The sequence below is a fragment of the Ranitomeya variabilis genome, chromosome 2 (assembly GCF_051348905.1).
Source record: "Ranitomeya variabilis isolate aRanVar5 chromosome 2, aRanVar5.hap1, whole genome shotgun sequence".
Lineage (NCBI taxonomy): Eukaryota > Metazoa > Chordata > Amphibia > Anura > Dendrobatidae > Ranitomeya > Ranitomeya variabilis.
In genome coordinates, this window is record NC_135233.1 from 224,482,875 (window position 1) to 224,509,987 (window position 27,113).

At 43.0% G+C, this 27,113-nt stretch overlaps 2 protein-coding genes across 4 annotated transcripts in view; both read right to left on the minus strand.

Moving 5' to 3' along the window:
* LOC143805035 (5-aminolevulinate synthase, erythroid-specific, mitochondrial-like) overlaps nt 1-26,262 on the minus strand; it is an 82,054-nt gene extending 55,792 nt beyond the window's left edge. For both annotated transcript variants that reach the window (XM_077283776.1, XM_077283775.1), the window contains exons 1-2: nt 26,221-26,262; nt 9,189-9,275 (exon numbers count right to left, since the gene is read on the minus strand). The gene's annotated coding sequence lies outside the window, so the exon portion shown is untranslated. The remainder of the gene's footprint in view (nt 1-9,188; nt 9,276-26,220) is intronic.
* Nucleotides 22,258-26,353, minus strand: TREX2 (three prime repair exonuclease 2). 2 transcript variants are annotated; one of them, XM_077283778.1, is made up of 3 exons: nt 26,221-26,262; nt 23,208-23,310; nt 22,258-23,132 (listed from the first exon to the last, which is right to left on the minus strand). In XM_077283778.1, the coding sequence occupies exon 3, from the start codon at nt 23,106-23,108 to the stop codon at nt 22,449-22,451; it is 660 nt and encodes a 219-aa protein (XP_077139893.1). In that variant the 5' UTR covers nt 23,109-23,132; nt 23,208-23,310; nt 26,221-26,262; the 3' UTR covers nt 22,258-22,448. The 2 variants fall into 2 exon arrangements, with proteins under 2 accessions (XP_077139893.1, XP_077139892.1); XM_077283777.1 differs by lacking the exon at nt 23,208-23,310 and having other exon boundaries at nt 26,221-26,353.
* Between the last annotated feature and the right edge of the window lie 760 nt (nt 26,354-27,113).

Genomic DNA, 27,113 nt, shown 5'->3' on the forward strand with positions numbered 1-27,113 from the left:
GGAGCGACATGCTGTCAGATATGCAGTATCGCTGGTCCCTGTAAGGCTATGTGCACACGTCAGGATTCTTTGCAGAAATTTCCTGAACAAAACCGGACTTTTTCCGCAGGAAACCTGCATGCGTTTTTTGCGCGTTTTTCTCCCGTTTTTTTGTGCAGATTTTTCTCAAAATTAATGAACATGCTGCCATTTTACCACGATGCGTTTTTTTTTGCGGAAAAAAACGCAACATGTGCACAAAAATTGCGGATTGCATTCTATTAATAGGATACTTAATAGATGCGTTTTTTTTGTGAAAAAAACGTGAAAAATCCGGAACGTGTGCACACAGACTAAGACCTTTTCTAATTTTGATAATCCACAAACTCATCTGATCAAACAGTTTATTAATTGTAACACCAAGAACGTCATTGATTGCATACAAAGCACGTCAGGCCATGTGAAATACATCGGTTGCACCAGTCGCAGCGCTAAAATCAGAATAAAATGAGCATTTAAATGATATTTCCAACACTACTAACTTCACCAACAGCAATATATCCTCTGCGTCAGAGCATTTCATCCTGCACCATCAGCGACAGGTGACGTCTATACAGGTCTTCGGTATTGAAAGGCCGGCGTCACACTAGCGAGTTTTACGGACGTATGAGCGCAGAAAATACGTCCGTAAAATAGGCATTACACACGGCCCAATGAATCTCTATGGGTCTGCTCCTATCAGCCATATATTACGCATCCGTAATATACGGTATTGTACGGGCGTAGAAAATCGCAGCATGCTGTGTTTGTCAGCGTATTGTGCAAAAAATATGCCAATGCAAGTCTATGGGGGCAAGAAAAATACGGATTACACACGGACCAGCAGTGTGACTTGCGAGAAATACGCAGCGGTGTTCTATAGAAAAGCTGGTAATTCAATTGCCGGCTTTTCCTATCTCCTTCACAAACCCGACATGATATGAGACATGGTTTACATACAGTAAACCATCTCATATCCCTTTTTTTTTTGCATATTCCACACTACTAATGTTAGCAGTGTGTATGTGCAAAATTTGGGCGCTGTAGCTTGTAAAATAAAGGGTTAAATCGCTGTAAAAATTGGTGTGGGCTCCCGTGCAATTTTCTCCGCTAGAGTGGTAAAGCCAGTGACTGAGGGCAGATATTAATAGCCTAGAGAGGGTCCATGGTTATTGCCCCCCCCCCTGGCTAAAAACATTTGCCCCAGCCACCCCAGAAAAGGCACATCTGGAAGATGCGCCTATTCTGGCACTTGGCCACTCTCTTCCCACTCCCGTGTAGAGGTGGGATATGGGGTAATGAAGGGTTAATGTCACCTTGCTATTGTAAGGTGACATTAAGCCAGGTTAATAATGGAGAGGCGTCAATTATGACACCTATCCATTATTAATCCAATAGTATGAAATGGTTAATAAAACACACACACATAATTAAAAAATATTTTAATGAAATAAAGACACAGGGTGTTTTAATATTTTATTATACTCTCAATCCACCTGAAGACCCTCGTTCTGTAAAAAAGGAAAAATAAAAAATCAACAATATCCCATACCTTCCGTCGTTCAGTCACGTCCCACGATGTAAATCCATCTGAAGGGGTTAAATCATTTTACACCCAGGAGCTCTGCTAATGCAGCTGTGCTCCTGTGTGTAAAATTTTGGGAATGAATGGAGTGCAGGGGAATGTCCTGTAGTTACCTTGAGTCGCGGTGATGCGCCCTCTGCTGGATGTCCTCATATGAACTCGAGCCTGGGTAAAGTTCCCGCGCTCGAGTTCATATGAGTTCATATTTTTTCCGGGATTTAGCCCTTTAATTTAATAGCTAGAGCTTCAAAATATTACAACAGACACTTGTTACATTAGTAAAGAGGAATATGTAATAAAAAAAGGGATATGAGATGGTTTACTGTATGTAAACCATGTCTCATATCCTGTCGGGTTTGTGAAGGAGAGAGCAAAAGCCGGCAATTGAATTACTGGCTTTTATGCTATCTTGCGCTGAATCTACTATATAATTGTCTAAGAGTCACTTCCGTCTGTCTGTCTGTCCTTCTGTCTGTCACGGATATTCATTGGTCGCGGCCTCTGTCTGTCATGTAATCCAAGTCGCTGATTGGTCATGGCAAAACAGCCACGACCAATCAGCGACGGGCACAGTCCGGCGGAAAAATGGCCGCTCCTTACTCCCCGCAGTCAGTGCCCGCTCCGTACTCCCCTCCAGTCTGCCCTCACACAGGGTAAATGGCAGCGGTAACGGACCACGTTATGCCGCGGTGTAATGCACTCCATTACCGCTGCTATTAACCCTGTGTGACCAACTTTTTACTATTCATGCTGCCTATGCAGCATGAATAGTAAAACGATCTAATGTTAAAAATAATAAAAATAAATAAAAAATCGTTATATACTCACCGTCCATCGGCCCCCGGATCAATAACAGGCCTTTCCCGCTCGCGATGCTTCGGTAACCGGTCCATGCTGTGATCTCGCGAGATGATGACCTCGCGAGATGATGACGTAGCGGTCTCGCGAGACCGCTACGTCATCATCTCGCGAGACCGCAATGCACTCTTGAGACCGGAGCGCACGAGCAGCGTCGGTAACCGCTTCGCTTGGATCCAGGGGCTCCAGAAGGTGAGTATATAACTATTTTTTATTTTATTTTTTTTTACAGGGATATGATGCTCACACTCCTATATACTATGTGGGCTGGGCAATATACTACATGGGCTGGGCAATATATTGTACTACATGGGCTGTGCTATATACTACGTGGCTGGGCAATATACTACATGGGCTGTGTTATATACTACGTGGCTGGGCAATATACTACATGGGCTGTGTTATATACTACGTGGCTGGGCAATATACTACATGGGCTGTGTTATATACTACGTGGCTGGGCAATATACTACATGGGCTGTGCTATATACTACATGGCTGGGCAATATACTACATGGGCTGGGCAATATACTACATGGGCTGTGCAATATACTGCGTGGGCTGTGAAATATACTACGTGGCTGGGCAATATACTACATGGGCTGTGCAATATACTACGTGGCTGGGCAATATACTACGTGGCTGGGCAATATACTACATGGGCTGTGTTATATACTACATGGCTGGGCAATATACTACATGGGCTGTGCTATATACTACGTCACTGGGCAATATACTACGTCACTGGGCAATATACTACGTGGCTGGGCAATATACTACATACTACGTGGCTGGGCAATATACTACATGGCTCTGTGCTGTATACTACGTCGCTGGGCAATATACTACGTGGCTGGGCAATATACTACGTGGCTCTGTGCTGTATACTACATGGCTGGGCAATATACTACATGGCTGGGCAATATACTACGTGACTGGGCAATATACTACGTGGCTGTGCTATATACTATGTGGACATGCATATTCTAGAATACCCGATGCGTTAGAATTGGGCCACCATCTAGTTAAATATAAATATATATATATATATATATATATATATATATATATATATGTGTCTCACTGACATACATATATATATATATATATATATATATATATATATATATATATATATAGACTGTATATATGTTTTCAGGAATATTTTAGCCGATGGATCCATGATTTGTCCATTTTGCAAGCCTGCGCAAAAAAAATCGCCGTACGGAAGCCATACGGATGCCATACGGATGACACACGGATACATTTGTCCGTAAAAATCGCATCATCGCATTGAATACGGAACAGTGTTTTGGGAAAATGACTGCATATTACGGCCGTAAAATAGGACCGTATTGTCTTACACCTAGTGTGACGCCGGCCAAAAAGTGAGGGATCCTCCGAGAGCTGGAGACATGAAGAGACCACTCCTCAACAGAGAAGAATTCTGGATCTTCAGTTTAGAAACTAGATCACCTGAAGGTCTCCGCTTGTGCTGTGATATTATGTCATTATTAGGTTTCTTTTTCTGCTGTAAATATTTTCTTTATTTTCAATTGTCTTAATCCATGTGTGTAATAATTCTTTGTACATGTTTTTTTTTGTGTGTGTTTTCAGGTCTTTTTGTTGTATTGCTCATTTATGCAGTTTTATATCATGTGTTTTTTTTTTTGTCCAATGAGCTTCATTTACTGAGTATTTAGGATTTATGGGAAAGATTTCCCATCAGGCCTTGTGGAAGAACGCTGATTGCGAACGAAACGCGTCACTATGTTGCTCCCTGATGGAATTTTTGGAATTTTAAGGTGTCTTAAATAAAGGATTTTCATATTTTTTTTATGAATTGTTGCCAGAAGCTGGCATTTTGAATATTTTCTCTTTTGGTATATGTGGGGATGAGACATTTTGCATTGCTAGGGTCACTATAGGAACGCGCGTATTACTGTGCACATGCGTGATATCTTATTTACACACTGTATGCGCATATTACGCACTTATGGGTGTGAACATTTCTGTATACTTCTACCTTCTGTGTGTGTGCGCACGCATCAAAATTGCGCTACCTAAGTTGTGACTGGAACGCATTTATCACTGTGTGCACTTGCAAGTTCTTAGTCATATATCCTTGTGCGCATGCGTATACTACATCCTAGACTAAGAGACTGGAACGCATATTCGTCATCAGTATGCACCCGCATGCTGAGTCTCTCATATATTGTGATTAGAAGCACATATACCAATCGTGCTGACTCTGGTAAGTCCGAACAGCTGATTTTAATTTTCTTTGATCCTGTATGTGCAGCGCCCCAGAGTTCTGGTCGTTGCAGTACTGTGGCTTCGCCGCTAAGGGGAGCCATGGTACGTTCGATGGCACCGAAGGAGTTCCTCCAATCAGGTATCACAGACACCAATATGTTTCACAGCTGGGCCTCCGGGGGGAGCTAAGGGTGCTATTCATTAGGCCACTCCCCACCATAGTGGGTAAACTGGGGGTCAGGCAGAAAGTTAGAGAGAACGCTGACGGGATTGAACGGAGCAACACCCTGTGGCAGGGGGTGTTGTGAAGGGAGAGACTGTAGGGTCTCTGCCAGGGGTGGGATCCTGGCAGAGGCTTGGCATTGAAAGAACGTAACGGGTCCGCGCAGGCTCCTGGAAGCGGCGGGACTCAAGGAAAGGACTAGAAGCGAGACAGATTGTGCTGAGTGAGAAACGAGATCAAGCAGAAGGAGAATACCAGCAGGGGTTTTGTTGAAAGAGGCAGCACCTTGCTGAGGCGCAATACCGGTGGCCGGAACGCCGAGGGAGTGGATTAGAATACAGCTTCAAGCCATACTCCAAACAGCGGCAGGACAGTCGGTCTCAGGCGGGCTGTCTACCACATATCACCTATGAAGTCTTGGGGGGCAATTGCGGGAGAGGGGCGACTCTAGGGTCCCGGAAGAACTCCAGGCCTACCTGACAAACGGGTGCCATTCCAATCTGAATACAGGGAAGGGGTGGATTACAGAGGAACATCAAATCGAGTTGTGAGGGAACTTAAGAAACAGACACAACCGTTGTGGGGTTACTTTCCGTAAGCACAGCAGGGAAGGACTACAACACATAGCGCTAGAAGGAAGGCACAGATTTCCACCTGAGAGGAGAACTCTGGAGGTGCCATTGGACCGGCCGGACTTGCGTAGCCTGGTGAACCGTGTTCTGGACTGAGGACTCAGAGATCTCCAGTAAAGAGGTAAAGAGACTGCAACCTGGTGTCCTCGTTATTTACCGCGACTTACACCCCACAACTGCACCGCTCCACCGCTATCATTACTACCACCTATTACACCGGACGTCCCCCACTGACGGACAGGGCCACGGACCGGGTCTAGCCACCGTGACAACCCCGAGACTGAGAACTAGAGGCCCGGCTCCGGGTACCCCTCGGCCCTGCGGCGGTGTGGGGGCGCGCCGCATATGCATTTAATCCTTGTTCCCTTTGGTAGACACACAGACCCCTGATAAAGCCACAGGCACTGTGGCGACGCGCGTCGGGGACTTTGCCCTGCTACTCTCCTCCAACCATCTGCTGAATTAGGACCTCACCATGACATCCTATGGTTGCTTTACTTTTGTTCCTTGACACTATTAGGGTATGTGCACACGTTGCGGATTCTGCTGCGGATTTTTCCGCAGTGGATTTGGAAAATCTGCAGTGCAAAACTACTGCTGTTTTCACTGCGGATTTTCTCGCGGTTTCTTCTGCGGATTCCTCTGCGGTTTTTCAACTGCACTTTCCTATTGGTGCAGGTTGAAAACCGCTGCAGAATCCGCACAAAGAATTGACATGCTGTGGAAAATAATCCGCTGCGTTTCCGAGCGGATTTTTCCGCAGCATGTGCACAGCGGTTTTTTTTCCCCATAGGTTTACATGGTACTGTAAACTTTGGGAAAACTGGTGCGGATCCGCAGCGTCAAATCCGCTGCGGATCCGCAGCAAAATCCGCAGCGTGTGCACATACCCTTATAGGTCTTTTCTTTATCCCCACCAATCCTGGTAACTGAGATCTGACATGGGCTGGTGAGCTGCAGCACCTGATGTTTTTACTTCTTTTACCTTAACACGGGCAATATAAGTAGGAACTTTTTCTTTACCTCTGTATTCTATATTTTGTGCGTTTTAGGTGAATTTTGCATATATTTGCTCCATAGGAGGTTGAGATTCATGGGCTAATTAGCCATATTGTGGGTTAATATTGCTTTCTATATGTCATTTTTTGACTTTTTAATTAATTTTAACTAATCTTTGCCTATTGTTTTTTTTGGGGGGTGATCCCTGTATGTATGTAATGTTTCTTTTCTGTTTTCCTACCCTTGGGAGGTATCATACAATGGACATTAGGGCGTCGCTTATATTTGGGAATGGATAGGACAGAGAATCCATACTGCAACCGTTAATGTGTGTTTACTGTCATTTTTGCTAACGTTGTATTAGTTAATATCCTGTGCTTGAATAATTGACTCCTTGCAAAATTAATCATTTCATTTCCGCGGTAAGAGAATAAATAGTTTAGTTCCGCCTTGTTGCATCTCAATACATGTAGACCTGAACTATTGGCTATTAAAAAAAACAAAAAACCTGCATGAACATAGATGAACTCTGAGTTTCTGATAACCTACAGAACTGGAACATTGGACGGAATCTTTAGCTTTCCCAGATCTGTCTAAAATAAAATTGCAACTGTTTTAATGTTATGATCATTGAGGTTGTCATTGTATCTTACACTTTATTTTATTTTTCACTTCTGCAGTAAAGTTGAAGATCACTTCCCAAAATCGCTGTGAAATTATTAGTATAAAAGAAAATACAGAAATGAAGATTCAGGAAATTGCTAAAGTCTTTGGGTGGAAAAATTGAGCGTCTCAAGAATTTCGAAACTCCATAAAACCTAGACTTGAGAATTTTGACAATGAATGATCAGTCCAGGAGGAAAAAAAAAAGTTTTTTTTTCTAATAAGATAGATATATCACGGCAACTGGAATGTGGCTGCAGAACTAGGCGATCAGTCAAGATTAGCTTCTAACTGCAGCTGGTCAGGGTCAAAGAAACCGTAACTCTTTTTGCACAAGCATGTCAGATGTATGAAGCGAGCTCAGGAGCGAAGCAGGCAGCTGCCATGTTGGTACTCCTATAATATTGCAGAAAAATCTTCACGGGAGATTGTGATATATGGGATTAGACTTTGTGCTGTTACTTTTATTTCTTTATTATCCTGTTTGTTACATGTAATTTGCACAGTTTTTTAATGTTTATCATAAATCATTGATGTCTGCACACCGCGGACATAAAAACCCACATGTGGTAACAAACGGTCCCTACAGGAAGTGAAGCAATCCTCCCAGGATGTGGTGTCAATGGTCGCAATAACAGACTAATGCGATTAATACAAATATTTCAGAACAATTTTATCAAAAACACACAAACGTGGCAAACAATTAGAATTTTAAAGGGAATGATCAGTTTGACCAACTTTTGACTCAATGGGTCGCGAGGAACACCCAATCTGCTAGAAATGTAAATGGTCGTTTTAACAAACTTTAAATGAACCAATTGTAAAACTGAGTAAGAAACTTTGTAACATAACTTATCAGAGAAATGTGCTTTTTTTTCCCCTCCACTTATAAGCCACTTCTATCCCTCCTGAACTCATTATTTGAAAACCAGCTATAACCCATCAAAACAAGGCAGCAAACTCACAGGTTGTCAGATTACAACTGACTATAAAAGTCCACTGGGGGGGGGCAGAATGAAAGAAAGATTAGTAGCTTTCTAGTAAGTGTGTTATTTACATCTATCCAGCTCACTACTCTGGTATAATGTCCTCCATGCCACTGCCTTCAAACATAGGCTACATAGGCACAGGAGAGCAGGAACCCCTCGTGGCTGTGCGCACTTTGTAAGGAAAACATCATAGCAGCTGGTCTTCATCCATTAGCTCAAAGACAACTTATATTAAAGGTAGAGCATCTACAGAAGGAAAGAGGGAGCGGGGTGCAGCTTTTTAGTAAGTGGTTTACCTCAACCCAGTGCTGGATTTACATTTTCCAAGCTCAATACTGCTGTATAATGATCTCCATGCTGCTTCCATGGAGAGGAGGAGCAAAATGAAAACAAGAGGTACAACTTTCTAGTAATTTTTTTCTCAGCCCAGTGCTGGATATGCATCTACTTACTGTAGTTTAATACTGCTGTATAATACCCTTCATTCTGCTGCTGCTCCCATGGAGAGGGGTGCGGCCAAAGTGAAAGAGAGTTACAACTTTCTAGTAGGTGTTTTATCTCAAGCCAGTGCTGGATTCACATCTACCCAGCTCAATACTGCTGTATATTGTCCTCCATGCTGATGCTTTTTCCATGGAGAGGGAAGGGGGAGCAGAGCGCTGCAACTTTCAAGTAAGCGTTTTATCTCAACCCTGTGCTGGATTCACATCTACCCAGCTCAACAGTGCTGTATAATGTCCCCTTTGTTACTTCTTCCAAACATGGGCTACATAGAGACAGGAAAAAGTAAAGAAGAGTCAGCTCACCCATACATGTCCGAGTCTCAGAGACTGACAGTACCGCAGGATTATAAGTCGAAGAAAATGATTCCAGCGTCAGAATCTTAACATCATCAAATTTATTAGGAAAACCCATTGTAGAATTTATAGTTGAAGCTGAAAAAACTTTTTTTTCTAGGTACTAACCATGCAAGGTGCCCAAACTTTTGCATCAACCCGTTTTCCTTCTTGTAATTCTTAAAATGTCACAGATGAAAATATACTTTTTTTTGCCTAAAATACAAAAGAAATGTGTCATCTTTAACTTTAGGACCTTTAGAGATAATTTAATCTTCAACTTGCTTGACTGTTCACTATAACAGTAATTTTGATCAGGGATACAAACACTTTTGTATGATGAATTACAATTAATGAAATTGTTAGTTTTCTAAGTGTTGTTTGTTACTGAACATGTGAAATGAGAGGTATTTTCGGCATGCTTACAACATGTGCATATATGATGGCCATGTTTTAAAAATCGTTTTGTGTGTAACCAGGTGTTTTTTGTCCATATGTCATTGCTAAGATACAGACGAGGAGATAGTATGCTGCCTAAGGTAGGGTGCTTTTTTGGCCACAAATCTGACCGGATTGGTGAAAATTTTTAAAAAATGTTTTTCAGTGATTTTTCTTATGGCTGAAAATTGGGAACTATAATTGGATACAAAGGTGATGTGGTCTGAACTATAGGATATTTTTTTTCTTTCAAGATATGCTGTCTCTCAGTGTGGTGTATTATGTTATTTGTTTTCTTGAGCATCCAATTAGGATATTTTCTAGTCTGTAATCTCCAGTTCACCATTTTTGCTTCATGTTTAAATCTCGTTTCTGATGTCATGTTCCTTTCGGTACTTATCAATTCACCAATCGCGATGTTTTTAAAAGATTGTTTTGGCTGACATGAAGTTGCTAGTAAGGTAGAGTTAGTTGCTCAACTTTTTCTGTAGGGGATAACAGAGACACCCGTAGATTAATTAATTAATTAGAGTAATGTCCAATCAATCTATTTGTTATTCCTGGACATTATACGTGAATTTAAGATTCAAGTTATTGATGTTTAGATATTGTACAAAATCAACAGCCATATCTCTGGTGAAATCTCATATCAGGAGGAGGTCGTCTATGTAGCGACCATACCACCTGGATTTGTGAGAAGAAAGGATTGTAATCCTTATAATTCTGCAGCACCGCTGGTCTCCGAGCCTAAAGGTACCGTCACACTCAGCGACGCTGCGGCGATATAGACAACGAGCCGACCTAAACTAGATCGCTGGAGGGTCGCTGTTAGGTCGCTGTAGAGACGTCAAACACAGCAGCTCCAGAACGATGCAGGAGCGATCCAGTGACGTAACGGCGACTCACTTCTCGTTCTCTCTGGTTGTTAGCTCCATTGCATCCATTGTTAGCGTCGTTGCTTTTGATGTCAAACATGACGAAACACGCCGACCTGGCGACGAAATAAAGTTCTGGACTTCTAGCTCCGACCAGCGATATCACAGCGGGATCCAGATCGCTGCTGCGTGTCAAACACAACGAGATCGCTAGCCAGGACGCTGCAACGTCACGGATTGTTGTCGTTCTCTTTGCAAAGTTGCTGAGTGTGACGGTACCTTTAGACTTCTGTGTGGGTGAGCTGACTCTTATTTGCTTTTTCTTTATCTGATTGAGTGCTGTTGTACTTATCTAATATTTTTCAATATTGGACCTTCATTATTTTGTTTAACATACCAAGTATCATATGATAGCAAATATAATAATTTGTTGGAAAGGTCTATATATTTTACACAAAAAGCACCGATTTCCACAGCGATACAAAAAATACCTTAATGCTCAGTAGTTGATCTCTCTAGTTATATTTTGAGTGACTCACATTTCAGTATTAGTTACAAAAAAAGCAGTAAAGCCGCACCCTATAATTATATAGTCTCTATGGACATCAGGGCGCACGTCCTCACCAGGGGGTCCATCCCAGATAGAACATCCAAATCCAAACTGAAGAAAAGGACAGCGCCACACCAGATAGTGAAAAGCAGCTCACATATTTATTCTGCCTCCTGCGGCAACGTTTCGGTCCGAAGACCTTTGTCAAGCCCAGTACACAGCATTTCAACCACCATTATATACCCATAAGCCCTCCCCTTTAATTAACCATCTACCAATAGAAATACAATAGAAAAACATACGTAACACAGTTCACATATACACATAAAAAACAATTGTACATGAGTAGTAATCATTGCACCACCCCTTCTAACATAGATCAACTAACCTTGATCCCTCTTTTGCATACATCTTATTACCAAAACACAGAGATGAAATCCCAGTACATAGAATGTAAACAAACCGTGTCCCACCTATCGGAGCAATGCTTTGGCAGTTACCATAGTACCCAGATACTCCCACAGGCGTGTTCATGAAGGATATCATCCAATCATATCGCCAGGTTACAGGTCATGTGACCGCATCATCCCCATGTGATATGTATCACACTGCACAGGTCTTGCAAACACCTCCCCAGTCCAAATAGTAATCTCAACTGCGCATGTCACCGGCAAGATTCTGCTCATAGGAGGCACAGTCCCACATATTAGTGCACATGTCCATAGGGCTCACAAATCCGGAGATATCCTTGCACACACATATCTCCTCAGTCAATATCCGCAGTGGGGAAACAGGTCAACAGTGCGCATGTCCGGAACTCCTCCTCAACACTCCTGCATTCAGCGCCGATACACAGCAAAACAATGATGCGTATGTCTGAAATCACAAATCATATCTCCAGATAACCGATAGAACGGTGTTATGCATCTCCAGAAAGCCTTCTTCAATCCTCCACATATATGGTAATGGCACACATGACTTAAATAATCGCACCTATGTCCTTAATGCTGTGCTGAAACCTATAATAGAATATAATATACCTAAAAGGGAAAACACATCCCTCCCAATCGCTTAATAATATATACATCACAATATGCAAATGAAAAATCACATTTACATATTACATTATAGTGCCCTAGAATATTAATCATTTAACTCTTTTTTAACAACATCATGACGAACATAACAGCATAACCAAATAGAGCCATATCTCAACTTAGTCATCCACGCCACCATGTCCCCCATGTCATACCAAGAATTCCCAGCCAGTCTCCCATGCTGGTATTTGCCCAGCCTCAAGCTGCTTAGCATTTGCGATCTAACGGAAGCAGGCACATTCAGCCTAAAGTGGCCATTGACACAAGGGGCATAATAGCATAGACAGCCAGTCTCCGAAAGGTACATATCCAAACACAGCGTATCGCCTTTAAGGCTAAATGGGGACATGTAACCATAATATAATTATAGAATAACCTTCATCAAATAGGTAAGGGACATAATATAACAAACATCAAAGCATATTAGCCATATAGTAAAGCCCCATAATCTCCTTCATAAATCAATGTTCATATAAATAATGGTATCAATAATCCCTGGGACACCAATCGGCCTCAAATAGATGGCCACATGGTTAACCCCTTTATCACTGATACTCAACAATTATCCCTGAAAAGAAGGGACAAAAGATTAATCGGAGTGTGCATCAAACTACCCAAATAGTCTGTACAATATAAAAAACAAGGCAAACAAAGAATATATAATACAGTTAAAAACATTATACCGATGAGATACCGCAACAAAACCTCAGAGGAAACAATTCTGTTGGTATTCTATATTCAATCCTTTGGGAAAAAGAGTGTCCAATTCAAATATCCATTTTAATTCTTTTCTCTTCAGGAGAGTAACGCGATCTCCACCTCGTCTTGGCATGGGTACATCGTCTATAACCCTGTACCTCAATTGATTAACTGAATGGCCCATTTCATGAAAATGTCTCGGTACCGGAAGTTCAATTAATTTCGTTCTAATAGTGCTTTTGTGTTTGCTAATCCTCGCTTTAACCTCCTTCGTGGTCTCCCCCACATAGAAGAGACCACATGGGCAGCTGAGGACATAAACAACAAAGCTGCTCTTACATGTATAGCGTTTCCGTATTTCGTACCTCTTTCCAGTGTATGGATGATAGAAGGATGCACCTTTTACTAAGTTGTTACAACATGCGCATCCAAGACAAGGGAAATTTCCCAAGCTAGGACGGCTAAGAGTGGTTTGTACGTCTCTCCTAAAACTACCAACATCTGACATAACCAACTCGTCCTTAAGGTTCCTATTCCTCCTATAAGAAAATAAAGGAGGTACTTGGAACTCATTAATATTGACATGACCCTTACCCAATAATGACCAATGTCTACGTATGACATCCGAGATCTTATTACTCAAACCATTATACACTGTAACAAACGGTATTCTTTTGTTTGATTCAGCAGACACTTTAGGTATAAGAAGCTCATCACGTTTTTTAGTCAAGGCCTTCATTTTAAACTTGTCAAGATCGACCCTGGAATAACCCCTTGACAAGAATTTCTGACACATCTAAGTAAGTCTATCATCAATGAAAGAATCACAGGAAACAATTCTTCTGACTCTCAATAATTGGCTCCATGACAGAGACTCCACCGTCCGACGCGGATGTTCACTGGAAAAATGTAGTAGATTATTTCTGTCCGTATGCTTAAGGAACAGATCCGTATGCAAAAACCCATCCATCTTGTAAACACAAGTATCAAGGAATTGCATCCTCATCTGAGAGCAATCCATGGTAAAACCCAACCCAGGATAGATGTTATTCAAATATAAATGAAAATGTTCAAGCTCATCCCTGTCACCATCCCATATCAGGAAGATGTCATCGATATAGCACCGCCAGCCCCTAACATGGCCCCAAAACTGCGAACTGTACACGTGTTCGTCCTCCAAAACAGCCATGTAGATGTTAGCATAAGTGGGGGCCACATTGGACCCCATGGCTGTCCCGCGGCGCTGCTCATTATCAAACATTGTTTCAGGAACTATGTTCAATCTTTGACCTTAAACAATTGCCCAGTGAGAGTACATAAGACATTATGGATTTTAATACATTTTTTGCTACAAAGAACCCTTTTTATTATCCACTCAGTCCCGTTCTCCCATTCTGGACTCTTTCCAAGAAGTAATCTAAGGAATTTCAGTTATTAAAAAAAATCCCTCAAAACACAACATAACATGTTCTATCTAATATCACCCAATGTGAAAGAGAAAAATATTTAGAATTGAGAGTCCTCAGTGGTTGATACCTTTTAATGGCTAACTGAAAAGATGGTAACAAATTGCAAGCTTTCGAGACTACTCAGGTCTCTTCATCAGGCAAAGACTAAAAGAAATTCTGAAGAATCACATATTTATGCACAACATAGCACAGGAAAAAACTCCTGTTCAATGTGCGAATGATCCAGGATCCGGAGGTGGCGAATTAGTGACAGCTTCCAGCCAAACCGTGAGTGTAATCGAATTCACGCAGTTCACAACGGAGACTGGACATAATCTAATTCTGGGATGCCAGGGTGTGGGAGAACAGCCCCTCGCCTATGACTACCGCCTTACGCACATTTCTCTTGTAACATCTGGCTAACACGGTACCAAGATATATATCTTTCCTGTATCAATGTGAAAGAGAAGCATTAACAGAACTAAAAGATAATAAAGATCTGTTTATCAGACAAGCAGACAAGGGAAGTGCTATTGTGTTACTCAATGCGGGACTCTATGAACAGTTGAATCGCATGATGTTACAAGAGAAATGTGCGTAAGGCGGTAGTCATAGGCGAGGGGCTGTTCTCCCACACCCTGGCATCCCATAATTAGATTATGTCCCGTCTCCGTTGTGAACTGCGTGAATTCAATTACACTCACAGTTTGGCTGGAAGCTGTCACTAATTCGCCACCTCCGGATCCTGGTTCATTCGCACATTGAACAGGAGACACTTGATCCTTTTTCAACAAATTAGCTTTATTGAACAGTGTAAATTCCATCTTCGTTACAGTACAAAATGTTACAGTCACGTATTTTTCAGCCTGACTTATCCCTTTCTTGTCTGACACCCCTGGACCCTGAGATACTCAGTCCAGCTCCGCAGCTTTCATGGGTTCTGACCCACCTTTCTGACACGGTTCCACCTTCTGCCTCTGGAAGGTGAATAAGGAATTCTCTTCTGCACCTAACTTGGGCCGTAGGCCCCAGACGTCCTGGGAATGTCTCAAAGTTAGTAGTGGTTGTCCGCATGCTGCCCAAAAGATCGTACTTTCCTGTCCTTTTTGGCCATTTGGCCTTAGACTCCACCAAGTCATGCTTTCTATCTATTCTCTCATCCCTATCTGACTAAAACCAGGAACTGTTTCCCCATATAACTACCTTTACCCCTCCCAAACTGAGGCTGTACTTTAAAGGGAACCAGTCAGGTCCCCCATGCCCTCCATCACAGCAGCATGTACTTATTTATTAGGAGTAAATTCCCTGCCTAATTAGCCCTGCATAACGTTTTTCTGTACAAATGAGGTTTACAAGAAGCATTTATATTGTCCCCGTTTGCTATGCTAATGAGGACATTGACTATTTCAGTCAGCGTTAGTTGCCCCAGACTATTCAGCCCTGTCTTCATGCCTTGTGGGCGTAATAATTTGCAGGAGCTGTTGTTATCGCCAGCCCCTGCAAATCTAGGGCATGCCCGCCGCTCATTCCGGCAGCATCACTGTGTCTCTAAAGCCAGGTGTACGTTTAGAAGATGGCTTCCGGACATGCACAGTTTACGCCTCTGAAGCCGGGAAGCGTACACCCAGCTTCAGAGATGAAGTGACACTGTCGAAATGAGCTGCACACATGCAGGAGATTTGCATGGAGATGAAGCCGCTCGTGCAAATTTGAACATGGAAAGAGGGCTGATTAGTCTGGTGAAACTAACACCCCATTGGCTAGTCAAAGCCCTCGTTAGCATAGCAAATGGGGACATTATAAATACTTTTTTATGCACTCATAAATAAGGGAATGGTGCTGAGTTGGAGGGCATGGGGAACCTGACAGGTTCTCTTTAACTGTTCCTATGCTATACTTATTTATTTCCTGCTTCTACTGTGCCCTCCATTGCGCTTCCCCATTCCTATTTATACCTATATCTATTGCTTTATGTTATTCCTATACCTATGTCTTAATCTTATCCTTTCCCTATATCTAATACATTTATCAGAACACATTGAGTCACCCACATATTATAGCAATACTTCAACAATGATAATGGTCTATGCAATAGAAAATGCTTTTCATATACCCAGGCTATAATTGTTTTTCTAATTACGGAGAAGCACATGACCAGCCTGGTCACCCTCTTACACAAGATCTAACTTGTATTCCAGGAGCTGACCTTGAATCTCACCGCTAAATTCAAAACAAAATTTTAGATACTTCTTAAGGAGGGAGCATATATAGGTGCAATAATGGAAAGATTATCTAAAGACTTCCTAGTACAATTTCCTGTAATCCCAATATATCATTCACTTACAAAATTTCACAAAACACAATTCCTTCCCCCTTTATGACCCATTGAGGGCTTGGGAGAGAAGCTCAGCTCCTGGGTGGATCTATATTTACAAGTGGATCGCCCCCGTAGGGCCGTGGGGTACTCGGTACCGGGTCCTTCGGTTCGGTAGGGATGTCACAGTGGCTGACCCGGTCCGTGGCCCTAGGGGCGTCCGTATAAAAAGGGGGAAAGGTCTTTAAAGGGATAATGTTCGTGATGCCACCTGTGGTATTCGGTCAGGGTGACCGACGCTGCTTAGGGGTCCGCTGGAGTGATGTTATGGCAGCTAGATGGTATACCTTCCCACAGGTGAAGTGTATCCCCAGGGCTTCCCAGAAGTGTAGATGGTGATGGTGTAAGGCGTGGTGAATAACGAGGACACAAGGTTGCAGTCTCTTTACCTTTTACTGAAGGCTTCAGTGTCCACAGTCCTGGGCATCGGATCACGGGGCAGGCAGAGTCTGGTTGGTCTGAAGGCAAATCCAGAGTCTCCTTATCCAGGTGGAATGCAATAGCCTTCCTATGCGCACAGTAACACAGTAGGTCCTCACTTGCTTAAGCTCTAATGAGGTCCTCACTGTTATTACTCTTCTCTCTCTGTTCCCCGTGGTCGGATAGAACAAAACCCGTATGACTGATGGCCTGAGGCTTGTTTATAGGGACCCTAGAGACACCCCGACCCCCACAAGCTGCCACCTGTCTTCTTAGGTATTTTAGGTCGGGCAGCCAACTTGGAATTGACTGTCCTGCCAGTCTCTGAAGCAACGGCGTAGAGCACTTTACTCCCTCGGTATTCCGGCTACCGGAACGCGCACCAGAAGGATGCAGCTCTTCTCGTCTACTATCCTCTCTCGTATCCACTTGTTGCTATGCCTTCGTTTCTCACTCACTAGAACACGCTTCCTTTCAATGTCTCTTCCTTAGGATGCTGCCGCATGGGGTGCAGGCGCAGCTCCGTGTACCCTCGTCCTCCTCAGACCGTAGTCTGGATCTGCTGGAGATGACTCCAGACAGCTCGACCTGGAGACCTTTCTCACTCGGCCTCCAGCCAGGAACTCCCTAACTTTCTAACCAACCCACCAGTTTTACCTAACTGTGAGGAGTGGCCTAATAGATAGAACCTTTGCTCCCCCTGGTGGAGTGGAGTGTGAAGCGTGTGGTGTGTTTGTGATACCTGGACAGGAGATCTCCTTTATTGCCTCTAGACGTAATATCACTCCCCCTGGTGGTGGAGGAATAATATTACTGCAGCAACCAGGACTCTGGGGCGCTGCACCCCCCCCCCCCCCCGTTAAATCCAGCACTCCCGGGCTGGGAAAAGAAAACATCAATGCATTAGCAAAAAGACATACTACCTTTTTGGAATGCTTTAAACAAATTAATTTAACAGTGCTTCCCTTTATGGGAGGTGAGAACACTTGAACGTTGCAAACAATAACATATTTACATTGTGCGCACGCGACTTTAAACCACAATTATTAACTAACTAACTATGAATGACCATTACCCATACAGGTATGCTATCTACTAAGTGCAAGTACAAAACAGTATTTTTCCTTTTAATGCGAGTACCCTCTAAGGGCATACTATAAAACTTCAAAGTGAAATTAACATTTTCTTCTTTCTTACTTCTTCTACATATGCAGGACTATCTGTCTACCCCTACGGGCTCACTGCATTTTTTTTTTCAGCCTATTTCTATAAAACCTAGCAATTACTTTAACTTCAATTTTATTCAAAGTACATCATTAAACATTTTCTATGCTTGACTACATACTATCACTATGTAAAAACATTACTATCTATCTATTTAAGGCAACATTATCACTTTTAGGCAAAGTGCAATAACTAACATTCCCTTTAAGAGGAAACCAAGTCTATTCTGAGGTAGTGTAAACAATGAATTTGCAAGTCAGTTATTAGCAGTGAAGCAGCAAGAACTTTCACGCTGTCATCAGGAACAGTTTCTTTGAAAAGCTCTTTCTTGTAAAACCAGTAGAGAGCACCTTTAAGAAGGTGCAAACTATATACAGGAACAGTTTGTGAATCATTCACCGTCCATGATTCCGCAGTTCTTTTTAAAGCAATAATAAAACTTGTGCAAACTTGAAACAACAGGGATCCTGGGTAAACAAAGGGATCCCTATAAGAGTTAACCCAGGACGGGTTTTAGCAGTAAAACTAAGAACAGTTAACTATGTACATTCTCTTCGGATTTTCGAGGTTTATTTGAATAGCTTCCAGGGCTTCACCTGGCACACAACCCTTCTTGGCCTGGGAAGGGTAGAATCCAGGGTCACACCTGGCACGGGATAAACACCATTGGTTTGTCTTTCGTGGATTGTCATATCATGCGCAGCGATGGAAGCCTGCGTAGCTTGAGTATGGGCATTTGCTGCAGCAAAGGTAGCGGCTGCTGCAAGATCAGTCACTGGAACGGGGTCAGCAGCTGTGGCAGGAGCAGTTGCCGGAGCGGGGTCGGTCACCGGGGCAGGGTTGTTCCTCATACCTGCTTCAGATGTGGTCCCTCCGGTACCGGTCCCCTCAATCTCCGCTGGGGTCTGGAACGCTGGTTGCAGGGCCTTGTGCTGCAGCGTTGTCATGTGTTTGCAGCATCTCGCTTTCCGGCAGGGCCTTGCTTTCTGGCTTCGGAGCGCTGGAACTTCTTTCTTGCTCCTGACCAGACGGGGCTGCCAACAGATGTCTGGTGAGGCTCCCGATTAAGGTCTTCTTCCACCCGGCCACAGCTTCCAGCTCCCGGCGCACGAGCTGACAGGTGCGTGCTTCCTCTTCCTTCCGCAGGAGGTCCAGATTCATAGTCGGTGAAGGGTGCAGTTCTTGCAGGCCCTGGCTGGGAGAGTCCTCGTGCTCCATCCCATGCTCCGGGGTCCGCTCACCTCCCTCTGCCATCTTGACTACCGGTTCTCTGTGGCCACACGCGCACGCTGCTCCTCCATTTTCTGGAGGCAGAGCTCCTCCACCCGGTTCCCGCCGTTGCAATTCAGGGGGCAGACCTCCTCGGGTTCTGGGCACGTCGTCCTGTTGCAGCAGTAGTCGGAGGGGGCGGTCGTCACTCTTGGCGCCGCTTTGGTAGTCTCCTCCCATGGCACGCCCTTCTTCTTCTCCTGCGCTCCTCGTGGCGCTATAATGGTGGCGATTTTGGCGGGAATCTTTACAGTAATGGCGATACACAGTTCAGCAATGAAACACAGTTCAAATACAGCTCGGGCACAGTTCTTAGGCACACATGACCCGATTCTTCAGGCTTAAGTACATCCTGTTCGTGACGCCAAGTTGGATCGCCCCCATAGGGCCATGGGGTACTCGGTACCGGGTCCTTCGGTTCGGTAGGAATGTCACGGTGGCTGACCCGGTCCGTGGCCCTAGGGGCGTCCGTATAAAAAGGGGAAAGGTCTTTAAAGGGATAATGTTCGTGACGCCACCTGTGGTATTCGGTCAGGGTGACCGACGCTTCTTAGGGGGTTTCTAGGGACCCTAGAAACACCCCGACCCCCACAAGTTGCCACCTGTCTTCTTAGGTATTTTAGGTCGGGCAGCCAACTTGGAATTGACTGTCCTGCCAGTCTCTGAAGCAATGGCGTAGAGCACTTTACTCCCTCGGTATTCTGGCTACCAGAACGCACACCAGAAGGATGCAGCTCCTCTCGTCTACTATACTCTCTGGTATCCACTTGTTGCTATGCCTTTGTTTCTCACTCACTAGAACACGCTTCCTTTCAATGTCTCTTCCTTAGGATGCTGCCGCATGGGGTGCAGGCGCAGCTCCGTGTACCCTTGTCCTCCTCAGACCGTAGTCTGGATCTGCTGGAGATCACTCCAGACAGCTCGGCCTGGAGGCCTTTCTCTCTCGGTCTCCAGCCAGGAACTCCCTAACTTTCTAACCAACCCACCAGTTTTACCTAACTGCGAGGAGTGGCCTAATAGATAGAACCTTTGCTCCCCCTGGTGGAGTGGAGTGTGAAGCGTGTGGTGTGTTTGTGATACCTGGACAGGAGATCTCCTTTATTGCCTCCAGACGTAATATCACTCCCCCTGGTGGAGGAATAATACTACTGCAGCAACCAGGACTCTGGGGCGCTGCACAAGCATTGTTTAAGAATCTGCCCAGCTATGTTCCTGTTACAAAACATGTCATATCCTCCTTATGTGGTACCCAATGGCCAAAAGCCTGCATATCATTATCTTGTGATGTTATAGGACTGTATCCATGTATATCACATGAATTGGTGGTTTCATCACTGAAACCTGCATACTCACAGTAGTTATTCTCCTGAAACTCAAAAATTTATTTTGATAGTAGTTGATATTTTATTACATCACAATTATTTTTCATTTAAATGGGACTTTTTATTTACATTAACAAGGAGCTTCTATGGGAGCGAGATTCTCCCCTTCAATAGCAAACATCTATATATCCAGATGGAAAGAATCATTCATATTCCCCGACACCAACCCTTTCTTCTACCATATCAGGTGGTATGGTCGCTACATAGACTACCTCCTCCCGATATGGGATTTCACCAGAGATATGGCTGTTGATTATGTACAATATCTAAACAATAATAACATAAACCTTATATTCATGTATATTGTCCAGGAAACCCAAATAGATTTCTTGGACTTTACTCCAGTTAATTAATCTACAAGTGACTTATCTCCTACAGAAAAAGTTCAGCAACTAACTCTACCTTACTAGCAACTTCATGTCACCCAAAACAAACCATTAAAAACATCCCAATTAATGAATGGATACAGACAAAAGGATTTTTTAAAAGTGGCCAATCTATATCCACGTTGTAAACATGCCGAAAATACCTCATTTTACATCTTCAGTACTAACAAGGCTTACAAAATTTATAATTTCATTCATTGCAATTCATCATATGTAGTTAATCTCATTATTTGTCATACCTCCATCATAGAATATGCTGGCTGCACAGTGGCCCCTAAAAACTCGCATCAGACGACATTTATCTGATGCGTAGAATAAACTCACATCTAAATGTTAAGCAACCACAAAACACTTTTCCTTACAACATGGAGGAGATACCATATCTTGTGGTACAGTGGGCATAGAACGGGCCCACACAGAGGTGGAGGCCATCATAGGAAGTTACTCAATTGGGAATCATGGTGGATATACAACCTACAAACAAGAATGCCACAGGGTGTGAATATTAAATATGACCTCATATCATTATGAATGATTTTTTATCCCAACAATATGTGTTTTCTTTCATTGTTTTTGTTTTTATAATTACTTAAGTTTCGATCTGCTTATACCGACCATATGGATTGGATCTTTCAGACCTTGTGTCGATGACAAGATATGACGTAAAATGTCGACCAGTCTTTCATATATGCAGTAATTAAAGACCTTTCTGTGTGAAACTCGTTTGTGATATAAACTCCCAGATGGGCTTGTGACATTTATCCAATATTAAGATTTTTACACTTGACTCTTAAATTTAATCATTTTAAGGAGATCCTTTTCTTCAACATAAAGAAAGGAGAATAAGAACCCCTGAAGTTTGTGTGAACTTTGCGTGGGAAAACATCGTAGCAGCAGGTCTTTATCCACTAGCTCAAAGAAAACTGAAAATTAGAAGAAGCTGCAGAAGGGAAAGCTGGTGAAAAATGCTAGTAACATGAAAGATTATTCTAAAAAAAATAAACTGACAGCACAAATGCGCTCTAAAGTTACAATATGGGAAAATAATGAGATTTTATTAAAAAATAAATTAAAAACATTAGCAATTTAAATAGTTTATTAACTTACAATATAATGCTTGTTAAATACATTGCATACATTTTTAAGCAGTTATTTAATTGGTAGAAACAAAGTGGAGGGGTGCCCATCCATAAATTTCCTCAGCAATCTCTGGTCTGACCATATCATTTATGTGTACATGGGTTTTATCTGCTCCCAGGTCTTATAACTGGACATGTCTAGTAGTTGCCTTGCTTGGCAAATGAAGACTGCGATTAGGGTGAGCACATCTCCCTCTGCAAAGTGAGGATAATTTGGTTCCTTTCCAAAACTTCGTTTATATATTTCGGACAAGGTGTGTCTTCCCTTGACTTTTTTGGCAGTCGGATCATCAAGCTTTCGGAAAGCTTGGAGAGAATCCAGGCACAACATGGTGCCGGGAAAGTCTTCATTTTGTTGCTGCAGCTCAGTCTTCAAAAGGGGAAAGTCGTAGAAAAACCCATTATGGGCAACCAGGCAGACGGGTTTAGCCTGGCGATCGACAAACTGGTTGATTGACTTGATGAGATTTGTGTCGAACTTTTGCTTCTCGCTGTCGTTGAGGTTTTTGTTGCTGAGTCCCGTGATGGTGGAAGCTCCTTCAGTGAGGGGTTTCCCTGGATCCACACAAAGACAAAGCTTGTCCATAACCCTTGGGAGCTGAACTTCTCCGGACTCATCAGTTACTGAGTTCTCCAGAGAGGACACATGGACGGCAATCAGACAGATCTCGGTTATTTTAGGTAGATCTCGATTTAGACCCGTAGCTTCCAGGTCCAAGAAGACAAAGGTTTTCACTTCTCCACTCATAACTGAGGTCTGTGATGGAAGATCCTGAAAAAAATAATACATTTATGTCACCACTGATATTACCAGTTACTAGCCCAGTTTCTAATAAACCTTGACTACCTGATGAACAGAGCCAAAACAAATCAGTGCAGTGTGAAGAGACAGTCTACAGTATAGCAGATGGAACTTCCTGTGACCACCTCAGTGCATGTAGCTAAAGTTTCTGGAAAAGTAGAGAACGGATTTATGATTGACTACAAGCAAAATATTAATCCATAAAACTATGTATAAAATAATCAACTATAAAAACAAAGCCCCTTTATCTAGCAACCATCAGCATTTTTTTAAATCTACTTTTCTTTTTTCTCCTTGTGGTACTTCCTAACTTTTTTTTTAACCAAATTCGTTAAACTGGTGCTGGCGAATATACACTCACCGGCCACTTTATTAGGTACACCATGCTAGTAACGGGTTGGACCCCCTTTTGCCTTCAGAACTGCCTCAATTCTTCGTGGCATAGATTCAACAAGGTGCTGGAAGCATTCCTCAGAGATTTTGGTCCATATTGACATGATGGCATCACACAGTTGCCGCAGATTTGTCGGCTGCACATCCCAAAGATGCTCCATACAAGGCAGGATGGATCCATGCTTTCATGTTGTTTACGCCAAATTCTGACCCTACCATCCGAATGTCGCAGCAGAAATCGAGACTCATCAGACCAAGCAACGTTTTTCCAATCTTCTACTGTCCAATTTCGATGAGCTTGTACAAATTGTAGCCTCAGTTTCCTGTTCTTAGCTGAAAGGAGTGGTACCCGGTGTGGTCTTCTGCTGCTGTAGCCCATCTGCCTCAAAGTTCGACGCACTGTGCATTCAGAGATGCTCTTAGGCCTACCTTGGTTGTAACGGGTGGCGATTTGAGTCACTGTTGCCTTTCTATCAGCTCGAACCAGTCTGCCCATTCTCCTCTGACCTCTGGCATCAACAAGGCATTTCCGCCCACAGAACTGCCGCTCACTGGGTTTTTTTTCTTTTTCGGACCATTCTCTGTAAACCCTAGAGATGGTTGTGCGTGAAAATCCCAGTAGATCAGCAGTTTCTGAAATACTCAGAAAAGCCCTTCTGGCACCAACAACCATGCCACGTTCAAAGGCACTCAAATCACCTTTCTTCCCCATACTGATGCTCGGTTTGAACTGCAGGAGATTGTCTTGACCATGTCTACATGCCTAAATGCACTGAGTTGCCGCCATGTGATTGGCTGATTAGAAATTAAGTGTTAACAAGAAGTTGGACAGGTGTACCTAATAAAGTGGCCAGTGAGTGTATATTCGAAAGATTAAAGCTCTTGTACTCCACTAGAGCGCTGGGGTACAATTGTGCAAAAATGTGGTAACATTTTGAAACATTGCAAACAACAAGTTAGGCGGAAACATCTGTATTATCAAAAATGTGGTCATAATGCAGAAATTATTTTTTAAATAATCAAGTAATAGCTTAAAAAAAGGCACAAATTAAGTAAAAAAAACACAACACAAAAAAAGTCACTATTAAAACCATTGTTACGCCAGGTGTAAAGACAATGATGAATAATGTTTATACCTAAAGTGTAACATCCCATTAAAAAAAAATAAAAAAAAATAAAAAATCAGTTTGTCAGCATCTTTCTGACCAAATTATTGGGCTTAGCATGTAACTATTGGGCTTGCCATGTAATTATTGCAAAACTTTCTCCATTTGAGCTTAGGCTACTTTCACACTAGCGTCGGCCCGACGTACCGACGCACGTTGTGAAATTAATGCACAACGAGGGCAGCGGATGCAGTTTTTCAACGCATCCGCTGCCCCATTGTAATGTCCGGGGAGGAGGGGGCGGAGGCGACGCACAAAGTTACATGGAACGTTTTTTTGTGCCGACGGTCCGCCAAAACACGACACATCGTGGCCATACGTCGCAATGCGTCGCTAATGCAAGTCTATGGAGAAAAAACGCATCCTGCGGGCAACTTTGCAGGATGCGTTTTTTCTCCAAAACGATGCATTGCGATGTACGTCACACGACGCTAGTGTGAAAGTAGCCTTAGGTTCAGATGGCTATGGCTGTATTTAAAGGGGATATCTGAGACTTTAGGAAAAAAAGGAATGTAGGTGCCGATAGAGGCAACTACCTGCCTGTTGTACTCATCACCGGTCATTGACCGCTCCTGCCAGAGATTCAGCTGCTCCCTGTCAGCAGAGCAAGTGTTTCTATTCCTGTTGACAGGTCGGTACTATTGGTGTCATGTCGATTGAAAGTCAGATCTCCGCTGCCTAATTGGGGGAAATCGGCTGTCAATCAGCATGACATAAGTAATGTCAATAGGAAGAGAAACTGCTGCTCTATTGACAGGGAACAGCTGAATCTCTGGCAGGAGCTGTTAGTGGCCAGCGCGGGATACAACAGGCAGGTAGTTGCCTCTGTTAGCAACTAAATGTCTTTTTTTACTACAGTCAGGGATATCCTCTTTAATGGTCTGTATAATCACAATGACTGGGATAACCCCAGCTTACAGTTTTATAGGCACAAATGCAGTGGTGAGTTTGGGTTGGGGAGACCTGCGGTCCTTCTGCGGTCCATGAAATATGGTGGTCTGTATCCAGCATGAATGAAGGTCCCAGATAGAAGACCTGCACCTATCAGATAGTTATGGCATAATGCTTGTCTGTCTTTTGTAATTGCAAACAAAGGTTTCTATATAAATATTAAGTTCTGTTTTGCTATTGTATCAAATACTTCATTAATTTGCATTCTATTGCATGAAATATGTGAAAAATCGTACAATGTGATTTTCTGATTATTATTTTTTAGATTCGGTCTCTCACAGGTGAAGTGTACCTACGATAAAAAGTACAAACCTCTCCATTCTTTGTAGGTAGGAAAACTTGCAAAATCAGGAGTATATCAAATACTTATTTTCCCCACTGTATGCGAGTCCACTACAGCTGTTTCATTAGGGAACGTCTATGTATGCGATTGTCCGCTATTTTTAAAGTTGCTCCAAACTTATCTAGCTGCCGATAATTCACAAGTATACGACTAGTTGTCACGTTCCTACATGGTATATTACTACTGGGTATATTCGGGATCTTACCTGATCTCACTGACAGTCCCAGTTTCGCTGCTACTCTTGATATGTTTGTAAGGACAAGTTCGGACAGATTTATGTAGTGTGTGGTCCCCTCCCAGGGACTGTAGGACTGGGTGTCATCCATAGAGCTCTGTGCACGCACGCCCTCCAGCATATGTCACTGTGACGAGGAACCAGTCAGAATGGAGGCTGTCGGCTTCCTGGTGGCTTCTTCTGCAGTTTCATTTTTGCTCAGAGAAGCTATCACCGAGAGGAAGAAGCTGGGAAATGCAAACAGATGGGTGGCTCCTAGTCACAAACCGCAGCTGCTGAAAAACCTCTTTTTTACTAAAAAGTTATGCACGTCAATCATTAGAACGCTTCTCCACAACTGATCTGCAACAGATTGCCTAAAGAGAGAAGAGCAGAACATGTGACGCTGCTCATCTCTGTATAATCCTCAGGTCCTGAGATCAGAATGTGCCGTCTATACAAATACTGTACACCGACAGATCAATGGAGAAGCCTCGCTGACGTGCTTGTATGAGCAAAGACATGTCTGCTTATTTCCAGGAACAGCGCCACGCTTGGTTATTGGTTGTGTCTGGTATTGCAGGCTTATTTATTTGAATGTGGAAGAACATGGTTTACAGTAAATGAACCAATATTCCCCCCAGGACAAATATTCAGCAATAATAGGATGAAACTATTTCCCACAATAATACATATGCTCGGACAAACACCTTTATATTTAGTGTGACTGGTCCACTTCCTGAGACATCCCTGCTGCCAGAGATGACAGCATTATGTAATATTTTATTTTCTTTTGACAATGTGTTTTTTTTTTCTTAAGAGCTCTAAAATGCTTTATCTTTCACTATTCAAATAATTTTGGTGTTCCCCCTCACTCCCACCCG